Source organism: Mustela lutreola, chromosome 4, assembly GCF_030435805.1.
Source record: "Mustela lutreola isolate mMusLut2 chromosome 4, mMusLut2.pri, whole genome shotgun sequence".
Lineage (NCBI taxonomy): Eukaryota > Metazoa > Chordata > Mammalia > Carnivora > Mustelidae > Mustela > Mustela lutreola.
This window is the reverse complement of record NC_081293.1, coordinates 120,153,189-120,169,533: the sequence shown is the minus strand read 5'-3', so window position 1 is coordinate 120,169,533 and position 16,345 is coordinate 120,153,189. Positions and strand designations below refer to the sequence as shown.

The following is a 16,345-nucleotide window of genomic DNA, read 5'->3' as shown; positions in this document are numbered from 1 at the left end:
AACAGGCAAAGAGTAGATTTGTTTTCAAGTAATTTATTAAAAAAAAAAAAAATCAAACTAGTTAGAATTATGTTAAGGAAGTAAGGTAAATATTTCAAGTAAAAAATACCTATCTTAAAATGATGAATGTATTGATTATAACCATAAAACATTAAGAGAAGTTAAGAAGACATCATACTGTCATTATTTTGCTTTTCTTGTTGTTGTTCAATCTGCCCATTTACTCTGTTTTTTTGGTTGATCTATTTTAATTTTGAGCTGATGATAGCCAGTGATAAAACTGAGATGAGATTCTTGCATAATGTGAATAATATTGCAATAAAATAGAATCATACCAAATCGGCAAAGAAGAAGTCAAATTATCACTCTTCGCAGATGATACGATGCTATATGTGGAAAACCCAAAAGACTCCACTCCAAAACTGCTAGAACTTATACAGGAATTCAGTAAAGTGTCAGGATATAAAATCAATGCACAGAAATCAGTTGCATTTCTATACACCAACAGCAAGACAGAAGAAAGAGATATTAAGGAGTCAATCCCTTTTACAATTGCATCCAAAACCATAAGATACCTAGGAATAAACCTAACCAAAGAGACACAGAATCTATACTCAGAAAACTATAAAGTACTCATGAAAGAAATTGAGGAAGACACAAAGAAATGGAAAAATGTTCCATGCTCCTGGATTGGAAGAATAAATATTGTGAAAATGTCTATGCTACCTAAAGCAATCTACACATTTAATGCAATTCCTATCAAAGTACCATCCATCTTTTTCAAAGAAATGGAACAAATAATTCTAAAATTTATATGGAACCAGAAAAGACCTCGAATAGCCAAAGGGATATTGAAAAAGAAAGCCAACGTTGGTGGCATCACAATTCCGGACTTCAAGCTCTATTACAAAGCTGTCATCATCAAGACAGCATGGTACTGGCACAAAAACAGACACATAGATCAATGGAACAGAATAGAGAGCCCAGAAATAGACCCTCAAATCTATGGTCAACTAATCTTCGACAAAGCAGGAAAGAATGTCCAATGGAAAAAAGATAGCCTTTTCAATAAATGGTGCTGGGAAAATTGGACAGCCACATGCAGAAAAATGAAATTGGACCATTTCCTTACACCACACACAAAAATAGACTCAAAATGGATGAAGGATCTCAATGTACGAAAGGAATCCATCAAAATCCTTGAGGAGAACACGGGCAGCAACCTCTTCGACCTCTGCCGCAGCAACATCTTCCTAGGAACAACGCAAAAGGCAAGGGAAGCAAGGGAAAAAATGAACTACTGGGATTTCATCAAGATCAAAAGCTTTTGCACAGCAAAGGAAACAGTTAACAAAATCAAAAGACAACTGACAGAATGGGAGAAGATATTTGCAAATGACATATCAGATAAAGGACTAGTGTCCAGAATCTATAAAGAACTTAGCAAACTCAACACCCAAAGAACAAATAATCCAATCAAGAAATGGGCAGAGGACATGAACAGACATTTCTGCAAAGAAGACATCCAGATGGCCAACAGACACATGAAAAAGTGCTCCATATCACTCGGCATCAGGGAAATACAAATCAAAACCACAATGAGATATCACCTCACACCAGTCAGAATGGCTAAAATCAACAAATCAGGAAATGACAGATGCTGGCGAGGATGCGGAGAAAGGGGAACCCTCCTACACTGTTGGTGGGAATGCAAGCTGGTGCAGCCACTCTGGAAAACAGCATGGAGGTTCCTCAAAATGTTGAAAATAGAACTGCCCTATGACCCAGCAATTGCACTATTGGGTATTTACCCTAAAGATACAAATGTAGTGATCCAAAGGGACACATGCACCCGAATGTTTATAGCAGCAATGTCCACAATAGCCAAACTATGGAAAGAACCTAGATGTCCATCAACAGATGAATGGATCAAGAAGATGTGGTATATATACACAATGGAATACTATGCAGCCATCAAAAGAAATGAAATCTTGCCATTTGCAACAACATGGATGGAACTAGAGCGTATCATGCTTAGCGAAATAAGTCAAGCAGAGAAAGACAACTATCATATGATCTCCCTGATATGAGGAAGTGGTGATGCAACATGGAGGCTTAAGTGGGTAGAAGAAGAATAAATGAAACAAGATGGGATTGGGAGGGAGACAAACCATAAGTGACTCTTAATCTCACGAAACAAACTGAGGGTTGCCGGGGGGAGGGGGTTTGGGAGAAGGGGATGGGATTATGGACATTGGGGAGGGTATGTGATTTGGTGAGTGCTGTCAAGTGTGTAAACCTGGTGATTCACAGACCTGTACCCCTGGGGATAAAAATATATGTTTATAAAAAATAAAAAATTAAAAAAAAAAATAGAATCATAAACTTCAACATTGTATTTATTGATTTATTTATGTCTTATTTCAATATAAAAGCAATAAATAAAAATAACCACTAACATAATCTTTTAAATTATTTATTATCATAGGAAGGAAAATATATCTTAACTTTTTTGGTAAATATTTCTAAAGTAATTTTCATTAAAATAATAGAATCATGGAACCAAGATACACTATTTTCACTGTGCTATTCACTATTTCAGAGCTTCGTGAAACCAAGACCTCTGAATACTTCAGCCTGTCCCACCACCCTTTAGACTACAGGATATTATTAATGGATGAAGATCAGGACCGGATATATGTGGGCAGCAAAGATCACATTCTTTCCTTGAATATTAACAATATAAGTCAAGAACCTTTGAGTGTAAGTTTATCATTTCTATGAAGGCCATGTTGAGTTAGTTTCCTTTTTCTTTAAAAATTTCAAATAAAATGAAAAAATTGTGTATTCCATTAGAACTATAAAAAATACAGGCTGCATGTCAACAAGTAATCAGAAGTTAGTACTTACTTAATTCAGTTCTCACTGTCTAGCTTCATAGATTTTAACACTTCAAAATCTAAAACTAAATGAGAAAACACTTCCTGTGTATGTGTTTGCATATGATTGTTTGTGGGTGTGGATACAGAGAGAGAGACAGAAAGATAGACAGATAGAAAGAAGCATATAATATAGCCTGAAAAAATGATCAGGCTAAAGGAAGATCTGCCTTGCCATCTGTATGCAATCCAAGAAGGCCTTAAAAAGAACCATTATTAAGTGCACTGTTCTTTGAACAAGTGTGACCTATATTTATCATTCTATCTCATAAGAAGGACATAAATTGGTCTTCATGGAATAAAGAAATAAAAGTTAATTAATTATACGTTTATTACAACAAGGAGACTTCTGAATTTATTATTTTAACAAGGGTCAGTGGCTGGCAATTAAAAAAAATAATAATAATCATCACTGTCAGACTTGACCCAAAGCTGTTGTGACTTAGAACACTAGCTAAGTATTTCAGGGAGGGAATCTCTTGGATTCAATCCAAGTTGTTTTAGCTCTTGAGGCTAGGGGCCTGTTTTAAGTAAATCTACCAGCCTGACTGTGGTTTACCAAAAATAATATTAAACCAAAATGGTAATGTAAATATAAATACATTGTGATGTAAGCAGTTGAAAAAAGAATAATGGAAAAGGAGGGAAATAAACATTTTATTGTACACATGAATGACATTATTTTAATATTATATCATTAGGAAATGGGCACATATTATTGAAAGTCTTTTGTTAAAGGAAAAATTGATGAGAAAAATAAAAAGTTATTAGAATAAAATAATAAAATCTTTATGAATTTCAGTTTATAAACTGAAAGAAAGAATCCTGAAATATAAATATAGAAATGCCTTAAAGAAATGTGTTAACATAAAGTAGATGAAGAGCACTGAGCTGTCATAAGTGTAAGTGAGATTATGTAACCTTTATTTTCCTTTCCGAGCAGGTTTTCTGGCCAGCATCTACAATCAAAGTTGAAGAGTGCAAGATGGCTGGCAAAGATCCCATGGTGAGTGCCTAAAAAAGCTCTATAACTTAAATATTTGGTCTTTGAATCCATGTACCTCGAGTGCAGCCAAGAGTGAGACAAAGGGTGTTGGTATTTTAAATCCTCTGCTGGACACATGGTAAAAAATGAAAATGCAAAGGAATTGGAACTCTTAAACACTGTAACTTAGGAATTCCTGACTTGGTAAAAACTTCTTGCCTTGCTTTCATTATTGCATTCCGGCACTTTTCATGATGGATTTCAGTAATAACCCCTGTTCCAATGGATCCAACCTGCAGAATTCTCAGCAGGCCACTGAAATAATGATAATGCAAGTGTCTGGAGAAGCTCCCAGATACCATGTGGGCTTTTCCAAAGAAAGATCTCCTCAAAAGGGTACTGGTGAGCCAGCACATTCCAGAAGCATAAATCACCAATGATTACCGATACCTTTGTTAGCTAAAAATAACACGGAAACAAAAATCAAGGCAGCTGTGAATATCAATAAATGTTCAGTATGCAACATTTGTACAAATTGTATATCTTATGTGGAATTCCATATAAAGAGTTAAGAAAGAAATCTATGTGGATTTCTGCAAACAACTTGCTGAAACTTATACATTAAATTATTCTCAAATATGCTAAAAACAAATACACGGAGCCAAGCTTCAGTGTACATGTTTGTTAATTTTATAAAGAAGCATGTACATCATTTTGTCTTGTCTCAAATCGTGAAAACTCTTATAATGGAACTCTATATCAGAATTACCCATCTTACACAAATAATGTGGTAAAGAACTTTTTTTATGCATTGATTCACCGTTTCAGTCATTCATTCCACCAATATAGATTGAGCCCCTATTATGTGTCTAGCATAATGTTTATTGCTACAGCCATAATGTAAACCAAAATAGACAGTCTGATTCTCCTCAACTTTATTACCTTGCTGGAGAAGTCAACATTAATTGAAGGAGCATGGAAGTGCTTATGCAGGTATGAAGTTGAAATACGGTGGCTGGTTAGAAAAACTAGTATTTGTACACATACATACACAAAATCAGATCTGAGGTCATAAGAAATAACAGCTTTGACTTTGTGTAAAAAATGTTGACTAAGCACTCATTAAAAGTGTAGAGGTAAGAAATGTTGATTTCAGGGTCCAAGGCTATGGCACTGAGATTTGATAGTGAGGGTTTCAGAGATTCGTCGTGGTGGTTCAAGGAAAAGACTAATCTTTGTGGAAAGAGGAAGTGTGAAAATTAAACTTTTATTTTCACTGACTTTTACTCTCTGGGATGAGGTTCTGAAAAGGTCTGGTGCAAGACAGGGCCATGGAAGACCCTGGCATCTAGTATCTCTGGGTCTCACTGGAGGGTGTTGTTGAGAGCTGGTGATTCAGTTCTGGGTCTCAAATTTCCAGGTTTAGAATTCATCTTTTAAGAGAAGTTTTCAAATGGGCAGAAGGAGCTTGCAGAGGCATATTTGCTTCCCATAGGATCTGCTGGACCATAGTTTATGGGAAAAAATCCAGAAAAATATATAAGAAACACTAAAAAAAAAAAATTATACTTATCTTCTAGGGAACAAATAGTAGAAAGTGTAATGTTGTGGAGAAGTCTTTTTTTGTCCCATGAAGCTATTATTTCAATAATGTACATGAATTTAAATGTTTTCATTCATCCTTTACTGTAGAGATTTGCCCCACTGATGTGCATTCTTCCATGTCTTTTTTTTGCCACAATAATATCCTGTGACTGTAATTTCTATATTTAGTTGTCCTCTTTGTTCAAAAAGATTTTCATTTCCCATTCATACAAAGTGTCACAGGTAGAATATGTAGGATTTAGATACCATTGTACATTATCTTTCCAAAGATTGGTATTGATTTTCTGAAGAATCTTAGCCAAATCATTTAATGTCTTTCCTCCTTTGGCAAAATGGAAATGCTCTGTCATTTACTTTCTTGTAATTAGGAGTCATTAGATGAAATCTTCTATATATGCTTACATTTTCCCATAGTTTCATCATGCTGTAATATCATCCATGGATATCTTTAAATTCTGCTCTGCAGCCAATTAGTATACATAACAGAAGTAACTGGTAGAGAGTTCTCTTCTAGTATGGCCAGCATAGTTAGGTGCTGGGAAATAATCAAACTAACTTATAAATCCAGGTTCTATGAAGAGAAGAGAATGTTTGACAAACCCAGTTGATTTCATACATGTGAAGAAGTACTTACAGAGAAGTGTCCTTTCATCAGGCCACAAGAAAAAGACTAGTGGTAGGGAAAGGTGGTTGTTATGGTTATTGTTGTTATTATTATTACATTCTTTAATGAAACTAAATAGTTAAGCATCTCTTAATTCTGTTAGAAGAAATATCAACTAATACTTTCTATTTTATTTATAAACAGGGGAATCTTAATTTGTGAAAATCAGTTAACTATTGTGAAGGAACCAAAGGTAAATAAGATGGAGTCTCTAAGAGTCCTTATAATACATTAGAGATGATGAGACATATACGCAATACCTATCAAATAACAGTAGTCAACATTTAATGGAATGGGCCAGACACCGTTCTAAGTCTTTCTTTTTTTTCAAAGACTTTATTTATTTGAGAGAGAGAGAGAGTGAGAGAGAGTATGAGAGGGGAGAAGGTCAGAGGGAGAAGCAGACTCCCTATGGAGCTGCCAGCATGATCCCAGCACTCTGGGATCTGAGCCGAAGGCAGTTGTTTAACCAGCTGAGCCACCCAGGTGCCCTCTAAGTCTTTCTTTCAATCCTTGCAACAATGCTACAAGATGGACATTATAGTCACCATTCGCATTTTTTTTTTAAGATTTTATTTATTTATTTGAGAGAGAGAGACAGTGAGAGAGAGCATGAGCGAGGAGAAGGTCAGAGGGAGAAGCAGACTCCCCATGGAGCTGGGAGCCCGATGCGGGACTCGATCCCAGGACTCTGGAATCATGACCTGAGCCGAAGGCCATCGTCCAACCAACTGAGCCACCCAGGCATCCCCAAAAAATCACTCAAAGAGTGAGGAACTTCCCTCAGCTGTCCTGCTAGCAAGTGGGCAGGAGGCTACTGTCTTATCTAATAAGACATGGCCTCTCACTAGGAAGAATTCAGTAAATGCTGAGGATACCCACAACAGACAAAGAAAAATCAAAACAATACAAAACAAAACACTGCAGTTGGGGTATTTAGGAAAGTTTTGATAGATTTTACTGGCAACTATACTAGGTCTGTATTAACTTTCTTTATTTCATTTCAATGACACTGAAATTCAAATAAGTATTACCCTTTTCCTCTTTCAGCCTTTGACACCGCGTACATATGGCTGCCTTATTCAGTCATCTTCCTATCTTTTTAACCTCAGTCATGCACTCACCATCTCAAGTGACAGCACAGATGTCACTTCTCTGGGAAGTCTTATGGGGGTGGCCGTCCCTCTGTGTATGCTGGAAACACTCTGACATATATTGCTGTGTTAGTAACTATAACTCTCCCCTTATTGATTGGAAGTACTGGGTAATGTCATTATTCTCTGTGCCCAGACCTGTATCGAGGCACTTAATAAAGTTGAACAAGAACTGAAAAAATTCAAAGCATGGGAGTCTGTTCCAAGTGATTGTCAGAAGTTGGGGGTAGGATGCAGTGGATGGTGAGCTTATTAATGCCTTTAAATTAATAATATTTGTAACAAATTCATTATGCACATATTTTAGAATTTCATTTTGGTTAAAGTAAAATATTTTTATTTTACATATTATATTAACCATCTACTTAAGCAAAACATAAACTAGTGACAGTTAAAATCCATACTGCTGTAGCTATTGAAAGAAAATATACAGCATGGACTTAAGCATCTCTTATTCCTTTAGATTTTTTTTAAATGTATCAAATTTTAATTACTTAGAAAAAATAACACTTATTAGAGAATAATTCAAGATAGACAAAAATTTGATCCCAGTAATCATATATCATAATAAACTAATGTTTGTAAAGAAAATACATGATCATGGTGGGAATATAACTAATTTTCTGCCTACCTAAAGAGACTATAACCTGCTTCCCATTTCCCTCTCTGTCCCTTTGTATTCACATTCCTCCATGCTCCATTTGTTTCTAAATATTAATATTTTATTCATACTCTAAATAAATTGAGCTTAAACAGTAGCACATGCTGTCAAACATATCCATGAGATAGGGCATAATGAATGCGCTGAGTAAATACTGTAATAGACTGTTGGAAAATTAAGCAGGATTATATATATTTAGATATATGTGCATTAAATGCACAGAATGTCAAACTTTATTTATTAATTGAGGAATATCAGTATCCCTATTTATGTGACCAAAGGATCCCAAACTACTGGATAATATACTTTTTTAAATATATTTATCAAGGGCGACTGGGTGGCTCAGTGGGTTAAAGCCTCTTCTTTCGGCTCAGGTCATGATCCTGGAGTCCTGGGATCGAGCGCCAAGTCAGGCTCTCTGGTCAGGGGGGAGTCTACTTCCTCCTCTCTCTTTGCCTGCCTCTCTGCCTACTTGTGATCTCAGTCTGTCGAATAAATAAATAAAATCTTAAAAAAAAAAAAAGAAATATATTCATCAAAATACTTTGATTTATTGCTCACACCAAAGATGTGTAGGCCAAGAAGAAAAGAATCAGGGATTTTTTTTCCTCATTGCTTAGTTTGGGCAATGAGGAGTCAATATTTTTAAAGCCTTATGCATCTGGGCTCCAAGACATTTCAAAAACATTCCTATTAAAAATTACATAACGAATACATGTTCAGTATGGAAATCTTTGAAGACCTAGAAAAGCATGTAAAATGCAACAGAAAACAATCTCTTCTGAACTCTTTGACCCTAGAAACTTAACCTCGCTGTGCTTCAGTTTCCTTGTCTGCATAATGGGCATTCTCATCATCTTTACCTTACTGGGTTGTTACAAGGATTAATGAGTTAATATTTTAAGAGAGCTTAGAACAGCACATTGCACACAGTAAGTGGTATATTACTATTAAGTAAATAAAATGAATTCCACTACCCCAAAGTAATCACTTAAAAATTAGATTGTTTGAAATGTTAAAGAGTGTAGAAAAAATGGTATTATATTCTGCATAATGTTAACAGCTTAATTTTTCATTTAGCATTGTATCAAGAAATAGTTTTTAAAAAGAACTAAGCAATTAAAAAAAAAAAATCCACAGTATTGAACTTCACTGAAGATGCATTCTCCAAACCTTTCATAGAGGATCAGTACTAATCTCTGTTCAGGACAAATGCCCTGTCCACTTCACCAGGCTTTTCTGACCATTGAAATTAAAAAAAAAACATATGAAAGAATCCAATATCTGACACCGTGCATATGTATGATTTGACAGACACAATTCCAAGTGCTTTATTAGTATATTGTTCACAACAAATGTTATCATCACAATTTACAAGTAAAAAGATTTAAGCACAGAGAGGCTAAGTAAATGTCTCAAGTTCAAACATCTACTGAAAGGTAAAGCTAGAGTTTGAACCCGGGTCAATTGGCTCTGATATCTGTACACTTAAATCCACCATCCACTGCCCATCTGAAGACGATGGCATGATGACAGACCAACTCTAATTGCATCTCCGGTTTCATCACACAATAATTCACTATCCCCTCTAGGCACTGCTTCCCGAGTAAACCCTGCCCTGTCATGCCCCCATTATTTTGTTCATATTCTCTTTCTGTCTGTTGGAAAGCTCTTTATGCTTTTGCCTGTCAAAATATCTAGCCTATTCTTCAAGTCCCAGCACCATTGACACCCGTTTACAAACCCTCACACCAAAGTCAGCGTTATTCATTCTCTCTTCTCTCCTCCTACAGCATATTTTTGAAAAAAATATAACTCTAATATAGCATCCACACGTAGCCTCATGTATTATGGTTTCCTTTCTCTGAAAGGAGAAATTGAATTTATTTATTTCACTGTTGCTGGTACCATATACAGTGTTTACATAAAATGAGTTCAGTAAATATTTGCTGGATAGCATTGATAGGATTGCTGTGGTCTAAATCAGAAATAATGTGAACAAAAACTATGGAAATGGAAAGGACCTAGAAAATAATTTTCAATAATTAACTGATCTATTTTTTCTTTTGAGTTTTTCTCTGTGGGGAAGGTTGCAGGGGCACACTGGGTATCATTAGGGAGCCTGGAAATCTGTCTCATGGTGAACCCACCCCTTTCTTTACAAAAATTGGATGGTGGAGGGTAGCCATGGTTCAAGATCCAGCTCAGTTACTTATTAAAACTAGAGTACTTCATTTAACCTCTTTCGGACTCAAGTTTCTCATCACTAAAATGGGACTAATACTTTAATTGGAACATGGCTTTGAAGATTAAAAATACTTAACATCAAAGTATTAAGAGTTCTGTAAACATTAATAACTTGGAAAAACTCTCCTCTACCCACTGTAGATTCCTTACCCAAGGACAAATTATAAAGTGATTCAAAGTACAAGATTCAATGTTAAACACATTTGTGCTTGAAAATCTGTTTAACCTATTTCTAGCTCCATGACCTCAAGCAGATTAACTAAAAAAGCTCTATGCTCTATTTTGCTAAAAGGCGTTAAGTTGTATCAAACTGAATGAATGTGAAGTGCCCAAATGACATAAGTACCTTTAATAAATATAAGCTATAAAGGTGAAAAATCAAACCTCCTGAGAAGTCAAACAGGTTAAATATGTAAAATGATCATTCTAAAGTCTAGGGAATGATAAATTCCCAACAAATATTGATCATGATAAGTAGATATAAAATATACAGAGAGATAGAAAAACATATACATGAAACAAGTATAATATGTATTTGAAATATAGAACATATTAGTGATATCTTTCTTCTTACCAATACCAGTAATTCATGACAGTAAACTGTCTACAAAACTCAAGATGACATATAATCTATTATTAATAGAATTGAATTCATGTCTTATGTGGGGAAATAGTATATACAGAATCCCAGAATGACTAAACTTGGATGTGAAAAAAATAAACAGAAGTCTCATTGCTCACAGATAACCTTAACATAGATGTATTATATAAACACCATACTTCATCTATTCTTTTTCTACAGAGAAACACATTATCATCTACAATTATGTAGTCAATTTCCAGGTACCCCTATAAACAGGTGTCAAGACATAGTGACACTATATATTTAACAAAAATTCTTGATGTCTTAAAATAAAAATGAAGTGTGTAGTCTGGTGTGTAAGGATTAATTTGTTTGACAACAGAGCGAATGATTGATTGTTTCATATAAAATCCATAATAGAAATTGTATAAAATTACTACATATAAAAATAAGCATATATTCACTAGCGAATAATAATATAAAGGGAGAATATTATGAAAAAAATAAAATAATGTTGACTTTAAACTTGACTTCTAAAAAAACTAACTTGTATTTTGGAGAATTGGGGGTTTTTTTGGTTTGGTTTTTTTACTTTCCTAATAATTTAAATAATAAATGTGCTTATAAAAATTAGTAATATGGTACCTAGAAGAGAAGAAATATATGCTGTCTGACTACCCATGGGAAAACCACTGTTACCTTTTAGTATATCTATTAATAAAAAAATTTATCCTTGTAACATCATTTTTATTTATCTTTTATCTTTTAAAGATTTTATTTATTTGTTTGTTTATTTGAGAAAGCACTAGCAGGGGGAAGGGTAGAGGGAAAGGGAGAAGCAGAGTCGATGCTGAGTGGAGGAGCCTGATATGGGGCTTGATGCCAATCCCCTAAGATCATGACCTGAGCCGAAGTCAAACACTTAACCAACTGAACCACTCAGGCACCCCTTTAACACCATTTTTATGATCTTCTTTGTGAAAAAAATGACTGAAGAAAACCACATTCAATCTCACGCTTGCTTAATTTGTAATCAGCAAGGGATAGTGAGCCTAGCAATACACAGCACGCAATGATTAATTCAGTCACAGAAATCTACCTTTGGTGCTAACTGTGTTTACATACTTCTGCATGGTCAGAGTCAACTTATAATTACAATAATATTTTGCATTTCATTGAGTGAACAAATGACACCTTTTCCAATGGTGGGACTAGAAGCAGGTGAAAAAGAAAACTGGGGGAGAAGGTATTTTAGGGGATGAAGGCTAGAGAGACAATGATTATATCACAGCGCTGGCATGTGTTTAGCAGTCTGTTTTATTTGCCAACTGTAAAAGCCAGTAGCGTTTGCCATTGTGTAGTACTGATGATATGGATCTTGTATAGGCGGTTTTGTTCAAAATATGTTTATATAACATGTGTGTGCACATGTAACATTTTGACGAAAATTTGAGGAAACAATTTGGTGTACTTTTCAGTTTCTCAGCTTTCTCAGATAAAGAATAAGTTCATAAAGTTTCAGAACATGAAAACTTACACAGTATATAAAATATTGAAATATGAGAGTGACATACCATTTTACTCATTATCCAAGTTGAACTACCTTCTTCCTGAAGTAAACCAATAGAATAAACCATGCTATTCTCTTATTACCTCCTAACAACAACAACAAAGTGAGAGCAGGAATGAAATGTATGGTGGAGTATGAGCATACTACTTAGAAATAGCAATAAATGTCACTGTATTGCTAACTGCTTATTCATTTGTTCTTTCAGCATGGCTGTGGGAACTTCGTCCGTGTAATTCAGGCTTTTAATCGCACTCACTTGTACGTTTGTGGGAGTGGTGCTTTCAGCCCTGTGTGTACTTATTTGAATAGAGGGAGGAGATCAGAGGTAAGTGAAACAATTTCTCATTGTTAGTTTTGGTGTTAGTGCCAAAGATTTCTTAAAACTGTATTTGAGGGGCACCTGGGTGGCTCAGTCGGTTAAGCAACTGCTTTTGGCTCAAGTCATGATCCCAGAGTCCCAGGATTGAGTCCTACCTCGGGCTCCCAGCTCCGTGGGGAGTCTGCTTCTCCTTCTGACCTTCTCCCCTCTCATGCTCTCTCTCACTCTCTTTCCCTCAAATAAATAAATAAAATCTTTTAAAAAAGAACTGTATTTGAATCTAAAAAAGGTGTAATCATAACATAATAATAAAAAAAGTTGTAATCAGTCAAAGGTTGAAGCCTTTTTAACGCAAAATATATTTAATTTGATTGCTGTCCCCCACAATTACTGAAGTGTGGCTCTTGCCTTCAAGTAAATATATATATTTCTGAATAAAAAAGCTACAAAACATAAAAGAAAGAAAAATGGTGTAACTTTAAAAAAGGTATTGATACTATTTGTTCCAAATTATAGAAATATTACAGTATAACCTCACTTTCTTAAAGCTAATTTAAGTAATTTCTTACGTAACTTTTAAATTTGGTAAGCTTTTATGAGATACCTATACAAGATACATAAAGCAGGGAGCCCAGGTGTCCTTGCTAAAAAGAGCTTTCTATAGTTAGTCGATAATGCTTTCATTTTAGACCAACATTAGTCTACACTAGACTTTTCTAGCTTTATTCTTACATTAGTTAAAATGATTTGGGGTTCTGTGAACAAACGCATTTGCTAAACATTAAGTATGTACCTAATATGTATAGACAAATAAAGGCTGGTTGAACTTTACCAATGATACTTAAAACTGTGTTTTTCTGAGCTTGTAATTAGTGACTAAGGAAAATATGCATCAGACCAAAAGAGCCTTTCCTCCTTCCTTTAATTGAACATGTTGTCTTACTAAATAGAAGCATTTAAAAAATGTAATTATTTCAAATTATCTGGCTTTGTTTTCCTTATGCAACTTAAATCTAGAATGTCCAATTCTTAAAGAATGTCAATTCTAGAGTTTAGAACTGTAAAAAAGATTAAATGTTGCTACTGATACACCTCATTAAGTTTATTTTTCTTTCACAGAGATTAATGTACTCAAGTACAAATATAATTCAACAGTGCTTCTCTTTATATTGTTTTACTATTAATTTTTTCAGACATGGTATTTATACACACATATCTTTTGGTAAATAAAAAGTCATTTAAAAATAGCTGAGTAATTATAAGTTGACCCCAAATGAGGCATTTCTAAGTGGTTCAACATGATATGAAATATTACAATTCTTGAAGAAAAGTAAAACTATGCTTCTTGGAAGACTACAGTTGGCTGCATTGAGCTTGTCATTAGAACCACATGCCTGTGATCAATTGATTAAATAAACTACTGCCCCAGACGTCTGCAATCTGTCAGACACTCCACTGAAGGCTGTGCAGTCACTGTACAGGCCAACAATAGCATAGCAGTTTGCAGAGCACAGATTTCAAATAAAGTCATTTTCCCATGTACAAATTGCCCACTATGCACTTTGAGGCTTAATTGGAAAGTTGGTCCAAAAAATAATCTCCTTTGGAAAACCAGCATGGAATAAAATTTAATCACTTTACTAAATATGAACTACTTTAGTCTCCCTTCAAAAGATAGATTTCAAAGGGGGAAGCATTTTCATTAATTAATCTCTTTAAATAATATGTGAACATCATAAGAGCCAATTAAGTAGGAAAAGCGTTAGGAATTTTAAGCTTTGTGTATGGTTGACTCAAGTCAAAGGGTTTCACATTAACATCATTTTTTATATATCTATAATATATAAATAATAACATAAAGATAGAATGCATGATCTAGCAAGCATCTACTGTATTTGTTTTCTTTAGGATAAAAGATCCCTGAGCATAAAATGACCACATGATACAGAGAGTTGCATTTTGAGAGAATTTTCCTTCTTATGCATCACTGATGTTGTATTTTGTAATGACCAGAAGTAGTACTTACTAGTAACACCATGTGCTGGTATAAAGATATGGCTTTTATCCTGTATTTTAAAGCAGTTTGAGAGTAAACCAAATTAGGATGGCACAATCATTACTTAATTCAGTTTTATTCTTGAGACATTATCTACCACCTTCTATCTGCTTATCAAATAGCAATGCATTGATTCTTGGATTATTATATGAGCCTACTTCACATTTGCAACATCACACACACTTTCATTATATCCTATGCATCTTCCATTATTCTGTGAGACTGAGTCAGAGCTTTCTCAGAGCCTATCCAAACAGCCTACGAATCCTTGCTACATCAATTCCTAACCATTATGGTACCTCTCTTCTGTCTATTCTCTTGATTCTCTGTCGTCTGTTCCTAAAAAAAGCAACACAAGTACATAATGACTTGAAATAATGAATAAAACATTTGTTTAAAAACTATAATTGGTTAATTTTGCTGCATATTCTTAGAATATTACTATATCTCATTTCTGGTTGATTTTATCAGATATCTCCATACATTGGTTCCAGCAGTTGAATACCCTTTAAGTCACTGATTTTGTCAGTCATCAAGCAGATAAACTTATCTTTGAATGACCAAGAATATCACAGACATTCAAATTATTCCCAGAGCCCTTTGAAGCAAATTAGTCCCCAAACTTTTTTGTTTATGTATCTTTTCATAGCTTTCCTCTTCTCAGAGGAAAAGTTGTGGATTTTTCTTATCAATAAATTTCTTTGATCAATAACCTTCATCATTCTGTTTACTATCTTCGTTTTCTTTCTCCCGTGTTTACTCTTTCTCCTGTTTTAAAATAGGATGTTTCTTTTCCTTAAAATCATTATCTCAGATCTGTGACTTTTCTCAACTTCTTCTTTTTCTCTCGTTTACTCATCACAAAACTTCTCAGACTAGTAGGCTATATTTCCTTATTAAGCCTTTCTGATCTGACTTTCATTACCATCCATAAACTAATACTATTTCTCAGTGACCAAGATTCCTCAGTGATCAAACTGACTCCTCTAATCAGCATCCTTTCTCCTAGACTGATCTCTAATATGTTGGCCATGCCCTCTGTTTTTCAAAGACTTTATTGACATCCATAACCTGAGACATTTTGCTATGCCTTCTTTCCTAATTTTTCACCACCTACTCTCTTTCTGGTCCTACTTATTTCTCTCACTGATCCAGTCTATAAGTAGGTATTTATTTAATGAGAATAATGGCAAAAACAAAATTATTTCAGAACTTGTAAGCTACCTCTAAGATGTTGGTCTTTATCCTGTGTCAAAGGAGGAGCAACTGTAATGATCTTAGGCAGAAAATGGCACGGCAAGGCTTGTGTTTGTACCTGTGTGTTGCATTACCAATGATTTAAGGTGGGGAGGGAATGAGAGGCCTGTCGTGAGATCAGTTAGAGAGTGGATGTAATATTTCAAGTAAGAAAGAGAGTGGCAATAAAGACAGAAAAATAGGCATGAAGTATAGAATAGTATAGTTGATGTTAGTGGATTTAGCTATATAAAAGAAAATTTACAATGATACAGATATTTGTTTGTTGTTTGTTTTTTATTTTTGGCCTTTTCAGTCATATATTT

The 16,345-nt window shown here is 34.5% G+C and overlaps 1 protein-coding gene across 1 annotated transcript in view; it reads left to right on the top strand.

The window, feature by feature from the left end:
• Positions 1-16,345, top strand: part of SEMA3C (semaphorin 3C) — a 176,589-nt gene that overhangs the window by 85,639 nt on the left and 74,605 nt on the right. The window contains exons 3-5 of the mRNA XM_059170961.1: positions 2,603-2,763; positions 3,883-3,945; positions 12,614-12,733. Coding sequence (XP_059026944.1) covers positions 2,603-2,763; positions 3,883-3,945; positions 12,614-12,733 — 344 coding nt within the window. The remainder of the gene's footprint in view (positions 1-2,602; positions 2,764-3,882; positions 3,946-12,613; positions 12,734-16,345) is intronic.